General features: G+C 39.7%; 4 protein-coding genes across 5 annotated transcripts in view; 3 read left to right on the plus strand and 1 right to left on the minus strand.

The window, feature by feature from the left end:
- Positions 1 to 22,598, plus strand: part of LOC143429569 (uncharacterized) — a 33,774-nt gene that overhangs the window by 8,896 nt on the left and 2,280 nt on the right. The gene's annotated exons all lie outside the window — the stretch shown is intronic.
- On the plus strand, positions 429 to 19,319 carry LOC143429643 (fatty acid synthase-like). Its single transcript, XM_076905319.1, has 18 exons — positions 429 to 610; positions 887 to 1,137; positions 1,248 to 1,479; positions 1,671 to 2,089; positions 2,154 to 2,447; positions 12,609 to 12,816; positions 12,892 to 13,052; positions 13,126 to 13,443; positions 13,524 to 14,331; positions 14,388 to 14,786; positions 14,858 to 15,888; positions 15,968 to 16,209; positions 16,282 to 16,978; positions 17,045 to 17,861; positions 17,943 to 18,415; positions 18,494 to 18,748; positions 18,823 to 19,077; positions 19,161 to 19,319. Exons 1-18 carry the CDS (start codon positions 562 to 564, stop codon positions 19,317 to 19,319), a joined length of 7,068 nt encoding a protein of 2,355 aa, XP_076761434.1. The 5' UTR covers positions 429 to 561.
- Positions 2,713 to 9,377, plus strand: LOC143429919 (fatty acid synthase-like). The gene is made up of 14 exons (XM_076905772.1): positions 2,713 to 2,716; positions 2,792 to 2,952; positions 3,026 to 3,343; positions 3,418 to 3,929; positions 4,014 to 4,318; positions 4,387 to 4,785; positions 4,858 to 5,888; positions 5,967 to 6,208; positions 6,274 to 6,970; positions 7,054 to 7,885; positions 7,976 to 8,457; positions 8,547 to 8,798; positions 8,873 to 9,127; positions 9,207 to 9,377. Exons 1-14 carry the CDS (start codon positions 2,713 to 2,715, stop codon positions 9,375 to 9,377), a joined length of 5,661 nt encoding a protein of 1,886 aa, XP_076761887.1.
- Positions 20,084 to 22,102, minus strand: LOC143429852 (uncharacterized). 2 transcript variants are annotated; one of them, XM_076905670.1, is made up of 4 exons: positions 21,428 to 22,102; positions 20,992 to 21,218; positions 20,643 to 20,918; positions 20,084 to 20,515 (listed from the first exon to the last, which is right to left on the minus strand). In XM_076905670.1, exons 1-4 carry the CDS (start codon positions 21,431 to 21,433, stop codon positions 20,266 to 20,268), a joined length of 759 nt encoding a protein of 252 aa, XP_076761785.1. In that variant the 5' UTR covers positions 21,434 to 22,102; the 3' UTR covers positions 20,084 to 20,265. The 2 variants fall into 2 exon arrangements, with proteins under 2 accessions (XP_076761785.1, XP_076761784.1); XM_076905669.1 differs by having other exon boundaries at positions 21,959 to 22,084.

Raw genomic sequence — 22,598 nt, forward strand, 5'->3', positions numbered from 1 at the left:
TTAATTTCAGCTATCGCTTTCCCGTTTCCTCGCCTACACTTGCTCAAAGAGACGTGCTATACGTACAGCAATGGTAAAAGCAGTCCATTTACTTGAACCTGACAATAAACATTGGCTTTTACATTTCACTGAAAGTAAGTTCCCGTTCTGCAGAAGGTCAGCGATTTTTTGGGATCAAACATCACCGCAAACAATGAACCGATCAGGTATTCAAAGGTCATTTTAACCAGCAATCATATGCAGATTAACTTTATGAATATTAATGACGTAAAAATTAGCTTTTATATATAAAGGAAAGTGGAGGGGAAGGTATTTCTTATAAAACGGTCTTTCCCTTTATCTCGTATCACCAGTTACCATCAGCCTTCTTACGATTATTTACCACAAAAAAGAGGAAAGGATCGAGACGTACAAATCATAACAAAGATGTCATCTAATCTGAAGATAGGGCATTTGAAGTTGGACTATTCGGTGACGGAACCTGGTGAAGAGGTTGTGATCTCCGGGATTTCCGGCAAGTTCCCGGAGTCCAAGAACGTATTAGAGTTGAAGAAGAATTTGATGAACAAGGTAGACCTTATCACGGACTGTGAGTCAAGATGGAAACTAGGTAATTGAAATTTGAACTCGATGCCAGGCGCGGCTCGTACATAGGTGCTACGGAGCTGCAGCATCCTCAGAGACAGCTCGTGCGGGGAGCTTGTCGCAAACATTTGCTACACGATAAGTCTTTTTTCCCTTAATTCTCTTTATAAACTAAAAAAAAAAAAGAAAAAGAAAAAGATATAGATCATTCAATTTTGTGAGTAGCACCTCCACTCATTTTAGCCACGAGCCGCCACCGCTTGGTGCCTTCCGAGAAATAATGCTTTTTAAATCCGGATAGATCACGCGGAAATTCCAAAGCAGAGTGGACAGCTAAGCGATCTGAATAGATTCGACGCGATATTCTTCGGTGTCCATTACAAACAAGCGCATACGATAGACCCCATGTACCGGATGGCGATGGAGTGCTCCTACGAAGCCATAATCGACGCAGGGGTTAATCCTAGGACGCTGAAAGGAACGAACACCGCGGTTGTAATGGGAGCTTGCATTAGCGAAAGTGAAAAGACATGGTTCTACGAGAAGTTACAAGTAAACGTCCTCCTAGTAACTCTAAATCTCTCAACAAGTGACTCGAGACGTTGAGATTCCGTATTTATCGCGACTATGTATATAAATATAGTATATAAAACCCATTATAGGCGGATGGCTTAGGTATCACTGGGTGCAGCAAAACTATGTTGCCCAACAGGATCTCCTACTACTTGGGCATACACGGACCATCGTACGTGGTTGACACCGCTTGCAGTTCGAGTTTAGTTAGCTTGGACCACGCTTACAGAATGATTCGAACAGGAGTGTGCGATGCTGCAATTATCGGTGGCTGCAATCTCTGTCTTCACCCTTACTTGTCTCTTCAGTTCGCTCGTCTCGGTAAACCATAACAATTGAATCGAGTCTGTGCACTCGCTCGCGTTCTATTGAAAAAGAGAGTAGAATCGTACGCGATTGTGTCCAATCCAGTGCGTACGATTAGCGACGGTGATAAAATTATATGGGTGTTGTTTATCAGATATTCAATTAATCAAGAAGACGCTAATAGATAAATGTCGTTGCAATGCCAGGTGTGCTGTCCCCCGACTGTCGTTGCAAAACGTTCGACGAGAGTGCCAACGGCTATGTCCGTAGCGAGGCGGTGTCCGTGATTTATCTGCAGAAGGCGAAAAACGCCAACAGAATCTACGCGCAGGTGGTCTACACAAAAACTAATTGTGATGGCTACAAGGAGCAAGGCATCTCGTTTCCATCTACCGAACTACAAAGAACGCTCCTGTCCGATTTCTACAGCGAGTGCAAAATATCCCCTAACACAGTGTTCTTCGTGGAGGCTCACGGTACCGGGACGTCTGTCGGAGATCCCCAGGAATTGAACGCTATCGAGAAAATTTTCTGCCAAAATAGAAAGACACCCCTTAAGATTGGCTCGATCAAGTCGAATCTAGGGCATACAGAACCAGCCAGCGGAATGTGTTCGCTGGCTAAGGTAAATATACATATCTAGCGGATCGAATTGCGAACATTTAATTATTGGGAATCAATTTCTGTAGGTCCTCATCGCGATGGAAAGCGGCGTGATTCCGCCAAATCTACATTTCAAAAAACCCAGCAAAGGTATAAAGTGTTTCGACGAAAAGACGGCCGAAGTGGTAACAGAGCCAACGCCGTGGAATGGTGGTTATTGCGGAATAAATTCCTTTGGTTTTGGTGGCGTCAATGCTCATGCATTGTTAAAATCTTACACGAAGGAGAAAGTGAACAATGGCGCGCCTTCGGATGATTTGCCTAGGGTGGTGGCAGTATCCGGTCGGACGCAAGAAGCAGTGGAAACCCTTCTTGATTACGTGAGTATATTAGTGATAAAATGGTGCGCGGTTATGGGACAAACGGCGACTGATTTTATAGGTGGAAAGTATACCAGTGGACGTGGAATACATTCGACTCTTACATAACATTCACGAGGATAACATAGCGGGACATTTGTACAGAGGATACTCTGTGGTTGGATCTAAAACGGCAGAGAAACCACTGAGAGAGATTAAGGAATACTCGGGCGTTAAGAGACCTCTTTGGTTCGTGTTTTCTGGAATGGGTTCGCAGTGGGCTGGCATGGGTGAGTAACAATAAAAGCTGGAATTTGAAGATCGATATCTATTAACGATCACAATTTCATCGTGACATTTATCAGGTGAGGCATTAATGAAGTTTCCCATCTTCGCCAAGGCCATTGAAAAATGTGATGCTGCGTTGAAACCACATGGTGTAGATATCGTTGATATCATTACGACTAAGGACAAGAATACCATCGAAAACATTATAAACTGCTTCGTTGGAATTTCAGCCATTCAGGTAATGTGTAATTTCAAACTTTCGTTGATTATTTGCAATCACTTGTATGATTGTGATATGCGCTATTTTTCAGATTGGTCTTGTTGACCTATTGTCGGCCGCGGGAATAAAACCTGACAACATAATCGGTCATTCTCTTGGAGAGTTAGGCTGTGCCTATGCAGACAATTGTTTCACAGCCGAGCAAATGGTACTCGCGGCATACTTTAGAGGTCGGGCATCCTTGGAGTACAAAATGACTTATGGATCCATGGCGGCGATTGGTCTTAGTCTGGAAGAGACAAAAGACCTGTGTCCACCAGATATCGATGTTGCCTGTCACAATAGTTCTGACAGTTGTACCATAAGTGGTCCAGCTGAATCAATGAAAGAGTTTCTGGCTAAGTTACAGGTTCGTATTGAATAATAAAGCAAAGCAATGCCACACTTTTAGTTTCTAGAATATTTTCGATATGTTGAAAATGATTTCAGGCAAAGAATATATTCGCCAAAGAAGTGGCATGCGGCAATATTGCGTTCCACAGTCGGTACATCGCGGGTGCAGGAGAAAAATTATTAGAAAGCTTAAAGAAAGTGATTCCCAAGCCTAAACTAAGGAGCTCAAAGTGGATAAGCACTTCCGTGCCCCGAAACAAGTGGAACACAGAAGCCGCCAAGTATTCCTCCGCGGAATATCACACGAACAATCTATTGAGCCCGGTTTTCTTCGCGGAAATGTCCACGATGATTCCATCTGACGCAATAACCGTGGAAATCGCGCCCCACGGACTCTTACAGGCAATCTTGAGAAGATCTTTAGACGAGAACACGACAAACATACCGCTGACGCAAAGGGGCCACAGGGATAACGTAGAGTTCTTCTCGCAAGCCCTCGGAAAATTATATAACGCTGGTTTGCAACCGCAGCTCTCGAACCTTTACCCTCGCGTGGAGTTCCCTGTTAGCCGTGGGACACCCATGATCTCTCCTTACATCAAGTGAATATAATAAAAGCATAAAATTCAACCACTAATTTCTTTCTACTTAGATTCAGTACCGTATTAAATGGAAACTAATTTCAGATGGGAACACTCCAGCGACTTTTTCGTGCCAACCTTTACCCAACGTCAAAAGATAGCTATTGCGGAACGAACAATTGAAATAAGCGTACATGATGATGCTTATGAGTACATGACCCATCACGTAATCGACGGAAGGAACCTAATTCCGGCTACTGGGTACTTAATTATGGTTTGGGAAACGTTCAGTTTGTTGCAAGCCAAACTGTACGATGCAGTGTCAGTGGTTTTCGAAAACGTCAGGTTTGAACGCGCGACTTCTATTCCTACCGAGGGCAGTATAACGTTGATAGTTGCAATTCACAGAGGTAGGTGTTCGTTCGCAGCCAGAAAAATGTTAAACAGCGTTGAAAATTAAAATGTAATATGTCAATAGGATCGGGAAAATTCGAGGTATCGGATAACTCGACGACGGTAGTAACAGGGAGAATCCGTGAACCAACGAATATCACGAAGGAAAAAATTCCTGCCAACTGCTTGAAACAAATACAGGATGACGAAATTCTAACCACTAAGGATATTTATAAAGAGTTCAATCTCCGTAGTTATCAGTACAGCGGAATATTCCGTGGCATAAAGAGTTCGTCCATTAATGGAACCAGGGGACACATCGCTTGGTTTAAAAACTGGGCCGCATTTATGGACAATATGTTGCAAATGGAATTATTGACCCTTGATACCAGAGCTCTGTATGTTCCAACAGCGATACAAAAGATAGTAATAGACGTGGTGGCACATAACGAAAAGATTAGATTATTAACAGCGGAGAACAATGGTACGTGACATTATTATGACGTATATAAAAGGGATATACTTTAGTAAATACCATAAATTATAACTATTACAGGAATCCCGGTATCGGTATACAGAAATTACAACGCGATAATAAGTGGAGGAATCGAGATACATCGGCTAAAGGCCAGCAGTATCCAACGCCGTAAACCGCCGGTCGATCCTGTTCTAGAAGAATACAAATTCGTAGCTAATCGTGACAGAGCGCAAGTATCATTGGAACAAATGATCATATTGTCTACCCAAATTGCGTTAGAAAATCATATCACAAACACTCCAAAGTTCCTCGAGCTGATCAATCAGGAAGACAAATTACCGGTCGATGAAATTCTCACTCCTGTTATTATGAAAACGCTGGGCAATCTGCCAATGATTTGTCCCAGCTTTAACCTAGCTGCAAAAGCAAAACAAAACGAGAAATTACCAATTGATGAAAAGGTTACGTTAATAGAACCGAGTAGATTACCAGAGGACGGGAGTATCTTCATGGTAGTCGCTTACAATATCTTATCTAACAAAAGATCAGATATTCTTGAGCAAATTCTACGAGCTACGGTAGATCACGGATTTGTTTTACTCCGGGAGAACGTCGTCAACAAGGATACTTTCTCTCAACTCAAAGCATATGAGCTGGACACAGTGTTGGAGAAAACATTCAACAATCAAACGTTGTTACTTATAAGGAAAGAAGCACAGCCTCCACAAAAAACAGAAGTTGTGTACGTGAAGAACAACGAATTCAGTTGGGTCGAGAAAGTTAAAGCTGTGTTAAACAGCGTGAAAGATAGTGCTGCCGACGGAACGGTAAGATTAGTGCTCGTCGGAGAAGGAGACATGGAAAGTGGTGTTCTAGGAATGGTAAAATGCTTGAGACGGGAGATTTACGGTGAAATGTTCAAAGCTCTGATCATTCAAGACGAAAATGCCCCCAAATTTTCACTGAGCGACCCCTTCTACTCGAAGCAGCTTGATTTGGACATCGGTTATAACGTGTTGAGGCCAAACGGTGTCTGGGGAACGTATAGACACGTGCCCTATTCGGAACCGAAGCCAGTTCCAGTTGCACATGGCTATGCCGACATGAAGGTACGGATTGAAATATTTAATTAATCAGAAGAACGATTGCACGTCCCTACTCCAAAAATTATAGAGGCTGTTTGCTAGGTAAAAGGAAACTTAAGCTCCTTCCAATGGGTGCAAGGTCCGATCCAGCCGAATACGAAGAACGAGTACCAAGTCAAAGTGATATACTCCTCCATAAACTTTAGAGATGTGATGTTAGCCACTGGAAAATTGTCACCAGAAGCCGTAACACAAAACCGAAGGCTAACAGATTGCTTGATCGGTTTCGAGTACAGTGGAATAGACAACAATGGGCGTCGAGTGATGGGATTTGTCGAGAGCAGGTAAGAAACACCTTCCCACCCACTAATAAAATTTCTTTACTAATACGTTCTCGTTATTTCGTCAGAGGCTTGTCAAACATAGTCACTCCCAATAAGCACACCATATGGCCTGTGCCGGATGAATGGACCTTGGAGGAAGCGGCGACGGTTCCGTCGGCCTATTTCACAGTGTTCTATGCCTTCTATCAGTTCGGAAAACTAAAGAAGGGCGAGAAAGTGTTGATCCACGCCGGAAGCGGTGCTGTAGGGCAAGCGGCCATTCACGTCGCCCTCTCCGAGGGCTGTGAGGTGTTCACTACAGTAGGTACCGACGAGAAACGAAAGTTTATTAGGAATACCTTCCCCAGTGTAAGCGACGACCATATTGGAAACTCTCGAGACACCAGTTTTGAGCAAATGGTAATGGACCTAACAGACGGCAAAGGAGTAGATATAGTACTTAACTCCTTGTCCGAAGACAAGCTCCAGGCATCGATTCGTTGTTTGGGTTATCGTGGTCGTTTCTTGGAAATTGGTAAATTCGATATGGCTGCCAATAACGAAATTGGCTTGGAGATATTTCTGAAAGAAATATCTTTCCACGGGATCATTCTGGACTCGTTATTCAATGGTAATAGAACGGAATTACAAAGCGAATTGCATCACTTTTTGACTGGTCATTTGAACGGCAAAGTTATCAAGCCTCTAGTTCGAAAGTGCTTCGAGAAGAACCAACTGGAAGATGCTTTCAGATACATGGCAGCAGGAAAGCATATCGGGAAGGTAAACTAAATATTATATTCCGTCACATATTGTAGTTGCTCATTTGCCTGGATTAAAAGTAAATAATACTGAATTGTCTACAGATTCTAATTAAAATAGCTGATGAAAGGGAATCTTTCGATACACCAATCATCGCTGAGCCCCGTTTCTATGCTGTCAAGAACAAAACTTATGTTCTCGTAGGAGGTTTGGGAGGATTAGGATTAGAGCTCGTAGACTGGTTGATATTACGTGGCGCTAGGAATCTGGTAATAGCATCCAGGAACGGAATAAAAACTGGTTACCAAAAATGGAGAACAGAAATATGGAAGTCATACGGGGTGAAAGTTCTAATAATTTCTAATGTAGATATGTCAAAGAGAACCGACTGTGAGTTTGTTCTGAAGTCTGCGGAGAAACAGGCGCCTGTGGACGGAATCTTCAATCTGGCAGCCATATTGAAAGATTGTCTGATGGAGAATCAAACTGTCGAAACATTCGAGGAGAGCATGAAACCGAAAGCTAGAATAACCAAACAGTTAGACGAGCTTTCTAGAAAGATTTGTCCAAATCTTCGCCACTTTATAGTATTCTCTTCTTTGTCATGTGGAAGAGGAACAGCTGGTCAGGGTAATTATGGTTTGGGTAACGCAGTGATGGAAAGGATTTGCGAACGAAGAGTGGAGAAAGGTCTTCCTGGCATGGCTATTCAATGGGGAGCTGTAGGAGACGTTGGCCTTGCTGCAGAGATGTCAGAGGACAATAAGGAACTAGTGATCGGTGGAACCTTACCACAGAAGATTTCATCGTGCTTGGAGGAATTAGATAAGTTCATGGTTCAGAGTAAACCAATTGTAGCTAGTATGATAGTTGCAGAGAAACGAGCTGGTGTTAACGAAGCCAGCAACGTTCTTGAAGCAGTAATGAACATTATGAGTAAGTATTTAACTCTTGAAGAGTTGCATTGGACCAGATCTAGAAAACCTGTTTGAATTTTTTATTTATTAAACTATTTCTCCTTGCTAGATATAAAGGATTTGAAAACTATCGGCCAGTGTTTATCCTTGGCTGAATTAGGTATGGATTCCATGATGGCCGTAGAGATAAAACAGACCTTGGAGAGAGACTTTGATGTGTTTTTGACTCCACAAGATATCAGAAGTTTGAACATACCCAAACTTATGGAAATGTCCGTCAAAGACGTGAAGATAACGAAACAAACAGCTAAACGAGATAAACACATAAATGTAAAAGAAACGGCTCTAGTTGGTTCACAGATGTTAGTAAACACACTCAATCTTGCTATATTGAGTGACCAGCAATGCGTAAAACTCAATGTAAAACATGTCGAAAAGACGACCGAAGTAATATTGATACCTGGTATCGAGGGATCTACCGAAATTTTCTTGCCATTAACGTCACTATTGAAATACCCAGCTACTTGTTTGCAATTAATAATAGACAACACAGCTGAAACAGTGGAAGATATGGCTAAAAATTTATTACCTGTATGTATCATGGTATTTAAGCATACAATTTAGCGATTTTAAAATAAAATCCTTTATAGGTGTTAATAATGGTTAAAACTTATTTTCAGCACGTTTTAGCCAGGATAAAAGGTACGGACTTCATAATCGTTGCATATTCATTCGGGACGTTAATAGCTCTAGAAATAGTAAAAAAATTGGAAGAACTCGGTCTAGTGGGTCAGCTCATATTTATTGATGGCTCGCCCGATTACACGAAGGCCTTAAAATTATTGTACGTCACGGGATCAACGGAAGAGGAACGCCAACATAGATTCCTAAACGACATGCTGATTGCCATGAAATCTCCTATGATGAGAGAGGTGAATTATCTCTTGATGGTTATATTTATCGTACGTGACGAAGGCAAATAATTTCTACTAATTTGTTTCCACAGTGTCAACTAGAACTGGCAAAATGTACTACTTGGGGAGAGAAGTTAGAAAAAATAAGTGAATACGCCCCTGATCAAGTTCGTAATGTTTATTCTAAAGAAGGTGTGGTAGCGATTATAGATATCGTTTATAAACGCCTCACTATGATAGACAAGTACAACCCTTCTACCGCGTCGAAACTTAGAACGCCTATTGTGTTACTGGTACCAACACTATCATCTGTGGAATTTCGAGAAAAAGATTATGGTTTGTCCAAGGTAATATAAACTAATTCAGTTAACCTTGACATTTGAATAGTTTGGAGGCTGATATAGCAAAACTACTTTTTGTTTACAGTTCACTTATGGCAGAATAACGGTACATCAAATCAAAGGAAATCACTTGTCCATGATGGATAATACGCAAATCGCGAAGGTCATTAATGGCGATCCTCTGGAGGATGAGGAATCATATAAGGAGACACTCCTTCTCAAAACCGATGGTGCGAACGAGGCCATTATAGCTTAAACTTACAGTGAAATGTTGTGACCAACAAGATTCTTTGATATAAGAACCTTAACACTAAACGCACCGGCATTTTTTTATACCTAATCTTACCATAGGGGGTCATTTAACCCCTCATGAAATAAACTTTGATTTTTCTTAATCCGACGAAAATCTTTGGCGCCTCTGTCGTCTACAGAAATTCAAAAAATACCCAATTTCATCGGCAACCACATTATCATCCTGTGTTTCCTCATTGTCTGGAAAATTACTTTGACTCTCACTTTGATCATCCCCTGGTATTGAATCTTCTTCACCTGAATTTACTTCATTTATTTGTCGAATTCTTTCCAACTCTCTCCTTGACCGTGCGGACATGTTCAGAGCTGCAGTGAAACGTAAGTGTAAGAAATATCGGGTAACAGGGTGCACGGGCGGTCAACGAGGGCCGTGTGCATTTCCCTGCGGCATCGCTCCACTCCGGGGCCTTGTCTAAACATACGAATGGGCCATGACGTTGAGGGTGTCCTCGAGGCTAGTACGAATGGCCTAAGAAGGCATTCTTGTATAAACCTTCGGGTGAACCAGAAATAAATACGCCCAGTAAACGTTGAGCAATCAAGTTTTTACTTTATTCTCATCTACATCTTACACTGGCGATCGATTCATTTTTATATATATGATGATATATATTTTGATATAATAAAAATAATAAAGACCAGTTTTTGATCTTTGTTTTGATGGTTCTGATTAGCAGATTTCACTACTACCTCACACACTACGTCATTGCTGACAATGTTCATGTATGAAACATACGACACGTCGTGTGTTGTCTGGATATGCGAGCGTATAACATCTTACATTGCAGAATCGGTATCCTGTGTTTATTGCGGAGTATCGTTTGTATTCCTAAACGGAAGAAAAATCGTCGATCGGCCATGGATAGTTTAATGGTTGAAGTAGTTACCCGGCAAACGAAAAATTCGGATTCGAATCTCGGTCCAGGCAAAATCCGATCGATCGATCCTTTTTCTCCTATCCCTACAGGTTTATACGATTTAATACATATTATGTCCAGGCTATGAAGAACATAAATTCGTAATTTCTCATTATCATCCGAATAGAAAATTTCAGCGAGCACAACATACAACCAACATAATGTATTTTAGCATATATACGGAAAACCATTCTTCTATTCTTAAGGATTCCCACGTTGAGAATGCAAAAGTTGGTCTAAACAGCATATATTTATGCAAAACACGGCAATCTTTGACATTCTACTGAACTATCGCATACATATCGATAATAATAATTTAAAATTCATTAAGGTACACCTATTATAAAACGCACTGTTTTCATGCACTTCGATCAATAGTCGCTGTACCTAGTATCGTGGTACCGTACAGCCGGACAAAAGTTATTCTTCTGGTACCATTTTCGTGAATAGGCTGTACCAAAAGCGAGCTGGAGAAGACAGAAAACAATGACTTCTAACGTAGAAAAGGATCCCATGAAAGTGGATTACGCCATAACGGAGCCTGGGGAGGAAGTGGTGATTAGTGGAGTTTCTGGAAGGTACCCGGAAAGCAAGAACGTGTTAGAATTGAAGAAGAATTTGATGAACAAAGTGGATCTTATCACGGACAATAGTTCAAGATGGTGGCTAGGTAACTGAGAATGAAATTAGACTCGTACGAGAACAGGGATAACGATTTGGAAATCCGTACAGAATTGTCAGGCTTACCAAATGCCAGTGGCAAAGTGGCCGATCTGGAGAAATTCGACGCGCTGTTCTTTGGTGTTCATTACAAGCAAACACAGACGATGGACCCCATGTGCAGAATGTTGTTGGAGTGCACTTACGAAGCCATCATAGACGCAGGAATAAATCCCAAACAGCTCAGAGGAACTAAGACTGGAGTTGTTGTAGGATCAGTCTTGAGCAACATGACAAAGACTTGCTTCTACGACAAGTTACAGGTAAATACGGTTCGATCTAAGTCTTGACACATTCAATGTTCGCTCTTGAAACACATTTCAGTCCGACGGTTTCGGTATCACTGGATGTTGTAACGCCATGTTAGCCAATAGGGTCTCTTATTCACTGGATCTGCAAGGGCCATCGTATCAGATAGACGCTGGTTGTTCTTCAAGTTTAGTCGCGATAGAACATGCTTACAGAATGATTCGAACAGGGGTATGCGACGCTGTGGTCGTCGGTAGCACCAATCTCTGTATTCATCCTTATCCGTCTCACCAGATAAATAGTCTTGGTAAACATTAACGCAAACATGTACTCATATGATTACGGAATCTCGTCTGTCGTTGTCCAGCTTTCCCGACATTAATCATGAAAGGCCGTTTCAATATCAGGTGTACTATCCCCTGACGGTCGCTGTAAATCTTTTGACGCCAAAGCTAATGGCTACGTTCGTAGCGATGCAATCACCGCTATCCTCCTGCAGAAGGCGAAGAATGCCAGAAGGATCTACGCGCAAGTGGTCCACGCCAAGTCTAACTACGATGGTTACAAAGAGCAAGGTATAATATTTCCCTACAGCGAAATGCGGACAACGCTCCTGACCAACTTCTACAAGGAGTGCAATGTATCTCCTTACGACTTGGCCTACTTGGAGGCCGATGGTGCCGGAACTAGCAATGGCGACCCTGAAGAACTGAATATTATTGATACAGTCTTTTGCCAAGGTAGAAACACTCCACTGAAGATCGGTTCGATTAAGTCGAACATGGGACACAGTGAACCAGTCAGCGGTTTGTGTTCGGTAATCAAGGTATGACATTAACGACTAACAATTTCTCCTGGCACAAGAAAACATTTAGTGAATGAGAAATCGTCTCTAAACTGAGAACAATTAATTATTGCGAATCGATTTCTTTAGATCATCATTGCAATGGAAAGTGGCATGATTCCGCCAAATATTCATTTCACAAAACCCGGAAGGGGTATAAAGTGTCTCAATGAAGGGAGGATCAAAGTGGTAACAGAGCCAACCCCATGGAACGGTGGTTACGTAGGGGTAAATTCCTTTAGTCTTGCTGGAAACAATGCTCATGTACTCTTAAAATCCTATACGAAAAGAAAAATGAACAACGGCGCGCCTTTGGATGATTTGCCTAGAGTGGTAGCAATATCTGGCCGCACTGAAGAATCAGTGAAAGCCCTTCTTGATTACGTGAGTGCATTAGTGAGAAAATTATGCACAGTTATGGGATAAACGATGTTAGATTTTATAGGTGGAAAGTATACCTATAGACGTGGAATATATTCAACTACTGCACTACATTTATGCGGAAAATGTAACGGGTCATTTGTACAGAGGATACACTGTGGTTGGATCTAAAACGGCAGAGAAACCACCGCGAGAGATTAAGGAATACTCGGATATTAAGAGGCCTCTTTGGTTCATATTTTCTGGAATGGGTTCGCAGTGGGTTGGCATGGGTAAGTAACAATAAAAGCTGGAACTTGAAGATCGATATCTATTAACGATCACAATTTTATCGTGGCATTTATCAGGTGAGGCATTAATGAAGTTTCCCATCTTCGCCAAGGCCATTGAAAAATGTGATGCTGCGTTGAAACCACATGGTATAGATATCGTTGATATCATTACGACTAAGGACAAGAATACCTTCGAAAACATTATAAATTGCTTCGTTGGAATTGCAGCCATTCAGGTAATGTATAATTTCAAACTTTCGTTGATTATTTGCATTCATTTGTATGATTGTGATATGCGCTATTTTTCAGATTGGCCTTGTTGACCTATTATCGTTCGTGGGAATAAAACCTGACAACATGATCGGTCATTCTGTTGGAGAATTAGGCTGTGCCTATGCAGACAATTGTTTCACAGCCGAGCAAATGGTACTCGCGGCATACTTTAGAGGTCGGGCATCCTTGGAGTGCAAAATGACTTATGGATCCATGGCGGCGGTTGGTCTTGGTCATGAAGAGACAAAAGACCTGTGTCCACCAGATATCGATGTTGCCTGTCACAATAGTTCTGACAGTTGTACCATAAGTGGTCCAGCTGAATCAATGAAAGAGTTTGTGGCTAAGTTACAGGTTCGTATTGAATAATAAAGCAAAGCAATGCCACACTTTTAGTTTTTAGAATATTTTCGATAAGTTGAAAATGATTTCAGGCAAAGAAGATATTCGCCAAAGAAGTGGCATGCGGCAATATTGCGTTCCACAGTCGGTACATCGCGGGTGCAGGAGAAAAATTATTAGAAAGCTTAAAGAAAGTGATTCCCAAGCCTAAACTAAGGAGCTCAAAGTGGATAAGCACTTCCGTGCCTCGAAACAAGTGGGACACAGAAGCTGCCATGTATTGCTCCGCGGAATATCACACGAACAACCTATTGAGCTCTGTTTTGTTCGCGGAAATGTCTACAATGATTCCAGCTGACGCAATAACCATAGAAATCGCGCCCCATGGTCTCTTACAAGCGATTTTGAGAAGATCTTTAAGCGAAAATGCAACGAAGGTATCATTAATGCAAAGAGGCTACAAAGATAATGCAGAATACTTGCTGGAAGCCCTTGGAAAATTGTATAATGCCGGTTTGCAACCACAGTTCACGAACATTTACCCCCAAGTAGAGTTCCCAGTTAGTCGTGGGACACCCATGGTTTCTCCTCATATTAAATGGGAGCACTCTGAGAATTGGTTCACAGCAAGCTATAGCCAACAAGAGAAAAATATAGCAGAACAAAAAATTAATGTCAATCTTCAAAGTGATACTTACAACTATATGGTTCACTATAAGATTGACGGAAAAAACCTAATCCCACCTAGTGGTTATCTTATTATGGTCTGGGAAACATTTAGTCTAATGCAAAACAAAACGTACAATGAAGTGCCGGTAGTTTTCCAAAATATCAAGTTCGAACGTACAACCATCATTCCTCCAAAGGATGACGTTGCATTGACGATTATGATTCAAACAGGTAGTTCTATTCGTCATACAGTGTCTTGCAAAAATCATAACGCGGTGCATTTTCAGGAAGTGGACTATTTGAGATATCAGAAGAATTAACGACAGTAGCGACGGGAACGATCCATTTAATGACGAACCCCTCGGAAGAAATGATTGCTGCTACTTTTTTAACGAAAATCGAGGACAACGAATCTCTGAACAGCAAAGACATTTATAAGGAGTTGCAACTCCGTGGCTACAATTATACCGGAGTATTCCGTGCCCTGAAAAGCTCATCGATCAATGGAACGAGAGGACGCATCACTTGGTTTAAAAACTGGGCCGCATTTATAGACAATATGTTGCAAATGAAGATATTGAGCATCGACACCAGAATTCCCTACATCCCAACAGAGATACGGAAGCTAGTGATAGATGTGAAGGCTCACAATAACGTAATTCAGAATCTGACCGCTATAAACTCGGGTATGTAATACTAAGAGGAAGGACACAAAAAGGATCTACTGAAATAAATTCCATGAATTGTAACGTTACAGAGATTCCGGTTTACATGTACAAAGATTACGACGCCATAATAGCCGGCGGTATCGAAATCCGTGGATTCAAGGCAAAGGGTATCCAACGTCGTAAATTAATGTCTGCTCCTGTTTTGGAAGAATATAAATTTATAGCCCACCGTGACAAAGCAAGTGTATCGTTAGAGACAATGGTCATATTATCTACCCATCTTGCGTTAGAGAGTCACATAATAACTAGCCCCAAAATTTTCGAACTGATCCATCAGGAAGACAAATTGCCTATCCTCGAAACCCTCACTCCCACCATTATAAAAGTACTAAGCAATCTGCCAACGATACGTCCGGAATTGATTCTAGCCGCAAATACAAAACGTGCTGAGAAATTATCACTTCCAAAGGACGTTACGGTAACAGAATCAAATAAATTACCAAAAGACGGTAGTGTCTTCATGGTAGTTGCTTATGACATCTTATCTGACAAAAGATCAGACATTTTGAAACAGATTTTAGTCGCAACAAACAATCACGGATTCATTTTGTTACGGGAGAAACTGGTAGATGAAAATAGTTTCCCTTACCTCAAAGAGTGTGGTCTGAACATTGTGCTGGAGAAACGTTTCAATGATCAACACCTGTTGCTTCTAAAGAAGAGAAAACAGCCTCCACAGAACACAGAAGTCGTGTACGTGAAGAACAATGAATTTGACTGGCTTGAGAAGGTGAAGGCTGTACTGAAAAATGAGAAAGAAAAAAAGGTTAAGGGAACAGTAAGATTAGTGTTGGTCGCAGAGAAAGATATGGAGAATGGCATTCTAGGAATGGTTAAATGCTTAAGACAGGAGCCTTGCGGCGAAATCGTCAAGACTGTGATTATACAGGACAAAAATGCTCCCAAGTTTTCACTGACTGATCCCTTCTACTCTACACAGCTTGATTTAGATATCGGTTACAATGTTCTGAGACCAAGAGGAGCCTGGGGAACGTATAGACATGTGCCTTACTCCGAAATGAAGCCAATTCCAGTTACACACGGCTACGTTGACATCAAGGTATAAACTAGAACATACTAATAAACTAAGTAAATTATTATATACCCTTCACCAAAGATTCTAAGGATTATTTTAATAGGTAAAAGGAAATTTAAGCTCCTTACAGTGGGTGGAAGGTCCGATCCGGCCTGACGCAAAGAACGATTACGTTGTCAAAGTGGTATACTCCGCTTTAAACTGTAGGGATATGTTAATAGCCATTGGAAAATTATTGCCAGAGGATATAGCGAAGAACAGAAAAGCAGCAGATTGCATGCTTGGATACGAATTTAGTGGAATCGACATTAATGGGCGTCGAATAATGGGATTTGTCGAGAGCAAGTAAGAGATCAGAACTTTATAATCCAGCGACATAACACTTTCATTAATATCATCAATTAATTATTTCCTCAGGGCCATATCGAATCTAGTAACACCAAGTAAATACACTGTGTGGCCTGTCCCAGATAAATGGTCCTTAGAAGATGCAGCAACAATTCCTTCAGCCTACTTCACAGTGTTCTATGCCTTCTATCAGTTTGGGAAACTAAAGAAAGGCGAAAAGGTGTTGATCCATGCTGGAAGCGGTGCTGTAGGACAAGCAGCCATTCGCGTTGCCCTCTCCGAAGGCTGTGAAGTGTTCACCACAGTGAGCTCAGAAGAGAAACGGCAGTTTATCAGAAAAACTTTCCCTGAAATAAAGGACAGCCACATCGGGAACTCTACAGACACCAGTTTTGAACAAATGGTGATGAATCTGACATGCGGTAAAGGAGTGGACATAGTTCTGAATTCTTTGACCGAAGAGAAGCTGCAGGCATCGGCCCGTTGCATTGGTTATCGTGGCCGTTTCTTGCAAATTGGTAAATTCGACTTGGCTGCGAATAACGACCTCGGATTGGGAATGTTCTTGAAGGAAGCCGCCTTTCATGGAATCAATTTGGATGAATTAATCTGTGCTGATAACCCTGAAATTCAGAAAGAGTTGCATCATTTTATGAACGAGAAACTAAACAGCGATGTTATCAAGCCTCTGGTCCGAAAGTGCTTTGAAAAGGACCAAGTGGAGGAAGCTTTCAGATATATGATAACAGAGAAACATTTTGAAAAGGTAAATTAAATATTCCTGCCACTTACTTGCCTCAATTGAAGATAAATTTTATTAAATTGTTCACAGATTTTAATTAAAATCAGTAATGAGGAAGAATCTTTCAGTGTACCAATCGTTGCTCATCCTCGCTTCAACGCTATCAAGAATGGGAGTTATGTTCTTATAACAGATTCCACAGGAATAGGAATGGAGTTTGTAGACTGGTTGATATTACGTGGCGCTAGGAATATAATAATAGTGTTCAGCAATGTCTTCAAAACTGGTTACCAAAAACTGAGAACAGAAATATGGAAATCGTATGGAGTGAAAGTTGTTGCAATTGGTAGTATAGATGTAACAAAACCAGCTGACTGTGAATTTGTCCTGAAGACTGCGGAGAAACAGGCGCCTGTGGACGGAATCTTCAATCTTGCAGGCTCATGGAAAGATTGCCCAATGGAAAATCAAACTGCGAAATCATTTGAAGAGAGTATGAAACAGAAAGCTGGAATAACCAAACAGTTAGACGAGCTTTCTAGAAAGATTTGTCCATATCTTCAGTACTTTGTGGTATTCTCTTCCTGGTCGTGCGGAAGAGGAACACCTGGTCAGACAAATTATGGTATGGGAAATGCAATGGCAGAAAGGATTTGTGAAAGAAGAATGGAGGCAGGTTTCCATGGCATGGCCATTCAATGGGGACCTTTGGCAGACGCGGAAATAGAAAACGATCAACAGCTAACGATTAATAGAATCTTGCCACAGAGTTTATCATCATGTTTCGAGGAATTAGACAAGTTTTTGACACACAGTAAACCAATTGTTTCTAGTATGATAATCGCAAAAGAACGCTCTACTACTGGTGAAACTAACTATATACTTCAGACAATGATGGATATTTTAAGTAGGTATTTTGAAGATGACAAAGATGACTGAAGTTTAATATAATTGATTTTCAAAACCCCTTAAACCTTTTCTGTTCTAGATATAAATGATTTGAAGGCAGTCAACAAAAATTCTTCCTTGGTTGAACTGGGTGTGAATGCAATGATGGCCATGGAGATTCAACAGACATTAAAGAGGAAATTTGAGATATCTCTGACTTTAGAAGATATTAGAAACTTAACCATAGCTAAACTTATAGAAATATCTACTAAAGATACAAAGAAACAAATAAAAACAGATCAAAAAGCAGAATTAAATAATGTAAACTTAACTGGCATGCAATTGTTAATGAAAAATTTAGGCAGTTCAATATTAAACAATCAGTATTGCGTGCAACTTTCAACAGAATATAACCGAAAGAAAAAAGAAATATTCTTCATACCAGGTATCGAGGGAACTAGTGAGATTTTCCAACCATTAGTATCAAAACTAAAACATCCTGCTACTTGTTTGCAATTGAGAGTAAAGGATACAGTTCATTCTGTGGAGAACATAGCTGAGCATCTATTACCTGTATATATTTTAATCAGAACATACATTGTAAAATAACCAAAATGAGTTATGAAATAATAATTATAATTTCTTTCTCAGCATCTTTTAGCTAGGAATAAAAATAGTACAGATTTCGTGATTGCTGCATATTCATATGGATCATTAATAGCTCTGGAAGTAGTAAGAAAATTGGAAGAACTTGGTCTAGTGGGTCGGCTCATATTAATTGATGGATCTCCTGATTACATGAAAGCTATGAAGTCATTACATTTTGGAACATGTACAGAAAACGAATACCAAAATAAATTCATAACTGACAGACTTAATAACTTTGGATCGTCTACCATCAAAGAGGTGAATTGTCTTTCAATGATTCTATTCACTACAAAAAGCTTAATAATTAAATTGCATAAATTGCATTTTCATAGTGTCAGTCAGAATTGGAAAAATGTACTAGTTGGAATGAAAAATTAGACGTGATGGTCAAACACACTCCTGACAATGTTCGTAAGATCTATTCGCCAGAAGCTCAGAAGACAATTATATCTTTTGTCTTTAAACGCCTCTGTCTAATAGACACATACGAGCCTTCCACCTCGTCGCCTCTTAGAACGCCTATCACGTTATTGGTACCAATGGTACCAGCTGTGCAACTTCTAGACCCAACTTATGGTTTATCCAAGGTACCATATTAATGATAATTGATTAGTATCAATCTGTAACTGGTTTGGAGGCTAATATAATGAAGCTACTTTTTGTTTTTTAGTTAACTTATGGAAAGGTAACGGTACACGAGTTTGAAGGAAATCACTTGTCAATACTGAAAAATGAGAAAATTGCCATGGTCATTAATGATGAACCTATAGAAGATGAGGAAGCATTCATAGATAGTCTACAAATACATGATAATATACTTACGTGTTAAAGTTATCAATTTTACAGTCTCCATAAAAAAAATACCTATATCAATAATGCATCTTCTATTTATAACAAATAACTAATTAAACAAATAAATAAATAAATGAAGAACTCAATATTAATGAAATGTTATCATATTTTTATATAAAATTGTCACGCATTCAGAAATACATCAGATTTACTCGTATGACACACAATCAATGTATCACTCATACAACATATTGAATTGTACTTCATACAATGGGCTTATTATTATATTGTATACATATAGACATTTTAGAAATGATACTACTTCGTTAAGAATATTTTTTTATCATTTATGCATTCCTGTGCATTTAAATATTTGTGAATTTTTTCTTTTTACATCGTATAAACTATTGTACTATTAATATCATACAACCGCCAATGAAACGAAACATAACACATACACACAAAACACAAGAACGTTAAAGACAATTAAGAATCATACAATCATGTTGTGTTAATGATAATTGCAATAATACTGAGTTCGACATTAAATCGATAACCATATTAAACACGACATTCTTTTTGTATTTATCCAGCTTTCCAGCAATCCATTTACGCACACAAATAATCTTTAATATACAAAAGGAACTTATTCACATGTTACGCTTTTCCTGTATTTTTTTCTTATTACAATAACTAAGTGTCATAACAGAAACCTCGAGTGAAACGTAACTTATGAATAATTAGCTAACCAATGTAGAGTACTTTCAACCTAAAAAAAAGGAAAAAAAAAGAAAAAAAAGTGTAGCCTCATACCTACTTACTTTCCGAGGTTACGGAATTACAATAGTATCGGATAAAAAATATAAGGTACGATATTTTTTGTTCTTTCTAAATTTACGTACACATACTAAAATACGATATCGCGTTCATTATTCCTTAACAGTATACCAAAATGTAAAAGAGCAAATTCTAATGAATTACCTTCATAATTCCATTGGCTCGAAAACTGATGAATTACTCGATAACGTGTGATTTAAATCAGTAATATCTTCGTTGTTGTTGTTGTTGTTGATGTTGTTACTACCATTATTATTATTGTTAATATTGTTATTGTTATTATTGTTGTTATCATCGGATGTACTAGGGATTGGAGTTGGTGTGTCCCTACTTGGAAACATACGAAGATGTCTACTCTGAGGTTCCCATAGGACTAAAGCCATGGAGGGCCTTTCCCTGAAAGAGAAAAACTATAAAGCTTTATCTTCTCTACCAACAAGAAAATAATTTATATTGTAAAAATAATCACAACAAAATATAGTTTAGCAACTCAAAATAAAATATCACAAACATTTACACTCACAATTTAGATAATAAGCAATTTGGAAGAATAGGTTCTTGTTGGATTCTCTTCAACTCCTCTGAAAGTACCAATCTGGGCCCAGATTTCACCTGATCAGTTTCTCCTATACTGGCGGCATCCATTTCCAACTCCATATTCAATTCCCTTGGAGGAATCGGTTGTTTGTCAGCAGTTGAAACTGATGACACAGATTCCGATTGATAATTGGAACTGATATGCAAATCTTTGAAATGCGCAGCCATTTTTTCTTCTGTTATGAACTGTTTTGTTTGTCTCCTGTAATTATCGTTTAATCTTGTATTAGAAAGTTGAAAATTCCTGATAATATGTTATTCTTCGAGCTACTCACAAATCTAATAAATCGGTAGCAGCAAGTTTCCTCTTCTTCTGATGAAGAAACGATTCTAGCTTGATCAATTCTGGTTGTTGGAGCGATGGTGTACTCCATGGTATTGACATTGGAGGTACTTGTGGCATCTGCATCCATTGGTCAGGCTGCTGCGAAGTTGTCTGTTGACCCGTCATATATTGAAATATGGATGGCGGTGTGTGGAGATTCGCTCCTCCCATTGCATTCTGAATTGGAGGAGAATACATTTGATGTTGCATAAACAGTGTTACCATACAGTTTTCCGACAATCGAATAACAATCTTGTTTTAATATACCACGTCGATGAATTATAACAAAATTCTGTGCAATAATAGGTCGATCTATCACGATGCTCAGTTTGTTCTTCGATTTCTTAAAATTAATAGGTAAAACGTGTAAAGAGTAAATTGCCTACTGTCATTTGGGACAACTGGGAGAACTTGTTCCAATCTCTGAATGTGTGCGTTACGTTAAGAGCAACGGATCCTTCCAAAGAACTTCACAAAAACATTGACGTTGTGTAACGTACACGTTTTTGGCACGCGTGACAGAAAAGAACGAATTACGATGAACAAGTTTCGAGACACTACGTCGCGCAGTACGAATCCTTGAATTCCGTCGCCAGACGCTAACCTCTACTGTCCACTTGTTATGGTTTAATCAAGAAAAGCGTATAAAAATGATTGCCGGTACGTGTATTCGTAACTTAAACGTAAATGCTTGATTAATGCGAGCAAAGGAAATCTAGATCGTTACTCGCGACGATATATTTATCTGTACCAGCCACACTGTGTAACACGCGATGCACTCCGTTCGAGAAAGATCGCGCCAGACTAATTGTTTGTTTTCGTCTCTCACAGTGCCACGATAGATCAAACGGTCATACGCGTGGATGATATTTCAATGAATAGTTCTCGATAAATAGTCCGCGTGATTGTATTTTCACCTTATGAACGTGTACGAACGTCACTGAGATCATATGGATATACGAGTCACAAAATCAATTGCACCGAGAGACGATAATATTCGCGCGCGTTACTTCGTTCAACTACATATATCCAACACCAATAACTTGTCGCGTTCTACTGCGTATTCGGGTGTATTGTGAAACGCTCGCGCATGCGTACACGTTCCGCGGCTAAACATGTGTCTACAAATGTCTGGAATATTCTCATATTCCGGCGAATTTTCCAATAAAATGTGAATATTGCTGAAAAAATATGATACGTATAATACCGAATCAAAAGAAATTATATTGGTAACACTAGAATAACTAATTACTGTTGAAATATTTGTTCAGTAGTTGTTGTTAATTAATATAAAATGTATGTTGATGTTAGACGTTGGATTTCAGTAATTTTCAACAATATTTCTTAATAGAAATTCGTTCTGATAATAGACTTTCATAATTTTATAAATATAATTTGGCAACTTTTGACGACGATCTAAGAAATACGAAGCGCTAATTGCGCAATACTGTTCGTTGGCGCCTTGAGCGATGCAACCATATATGCATACGTGAAAAAGAATAGTATATTGCTTTGTCATAGGCTCGAGTGAGCTAAAATTATGTAAATCGCACGTAA

Source organism: Xylocopa sonorina, chromosome 12 (genome assembly GCF_050948175.1).
Source record: "Xylocopa sonorina isolate GNS202 chromosome 12, iyXylSono1_principal, whole genome shotgun sequence".
Lineage (NCBI taxonomy): Eukaryota > Metazoa > Arthropoda > Insecta > Hymenoptera > Apidae > Xylocopa > Xylocopa sonorina.

What these genes read in the sequence shown, in the direction of transcription:
- LOC143429643 (XM_076905319.1), top strand. Translation starts at nt 562, where the DNA reads ATGAACAAGGTAGACCTTATCACGGACTGTGAGTCAAGATGGAAACTA. An exon ending in TTCGCAGTGGGTTGGCATGG is followed by an intron (nt 12,817 to 12,891) that starts GTAAGTAACAAT and finishes GGCATTTATCAG; the next exon opens with GTGAGGCATTAATGAAGTTT. An exon ending in ATGGGATTTGTCGAGAGCAA is followed by an intron (nt 16,210 to 16,281) that starts GTAAGAGATCAG and finishes TTATTTCCTCAG; the next exon opens with GGCCATATCGAATCTAGTAA.
- LOC143429919 (XM_076905772.1), top strand. An exon ending in TTGGAATTTCAGCCATTCAG is followed by an intron (nt 2,953 to 3,025) that starts GTAATGTGTAAT and finishes GCTATTTTTCAG; the next exon opens with ATTGGTCTTGTTGACCTATT. An exon ending in ATGATCTCTCCTTACATCAA is followed by an intron (nt 3,930 to 4,013) that starts GTGAATATAATA and finishes AACTAATTTCAG; the next exon opens with ATGGGAACACTCCAGCGACT.
- LOC143429852 (XM_076905669.1), bottom strand. Translation starts at nt 21,991, where the DNA reads ATGATCTCAGTGACGTTCGTACACGTTCATAAG. An exon ending in GCTACCGATTTATTAGATTT is followed by an intron (nt 20,919 to 20,991) that starts GTGAGTAGCTCG and finishes CGATAATTACAG; the next exon opens with GAGACAAACAAAACAGTTCA. An exon ending in AATTGCTTATTATCTAAATT is followed by an intron (nt 20,516 to 20,642) that starts GTGAGTGTAAAT and finishes TTTCTCTTTCAG; the next exon opens with GGAAAGGCCCTCCATGGCTT.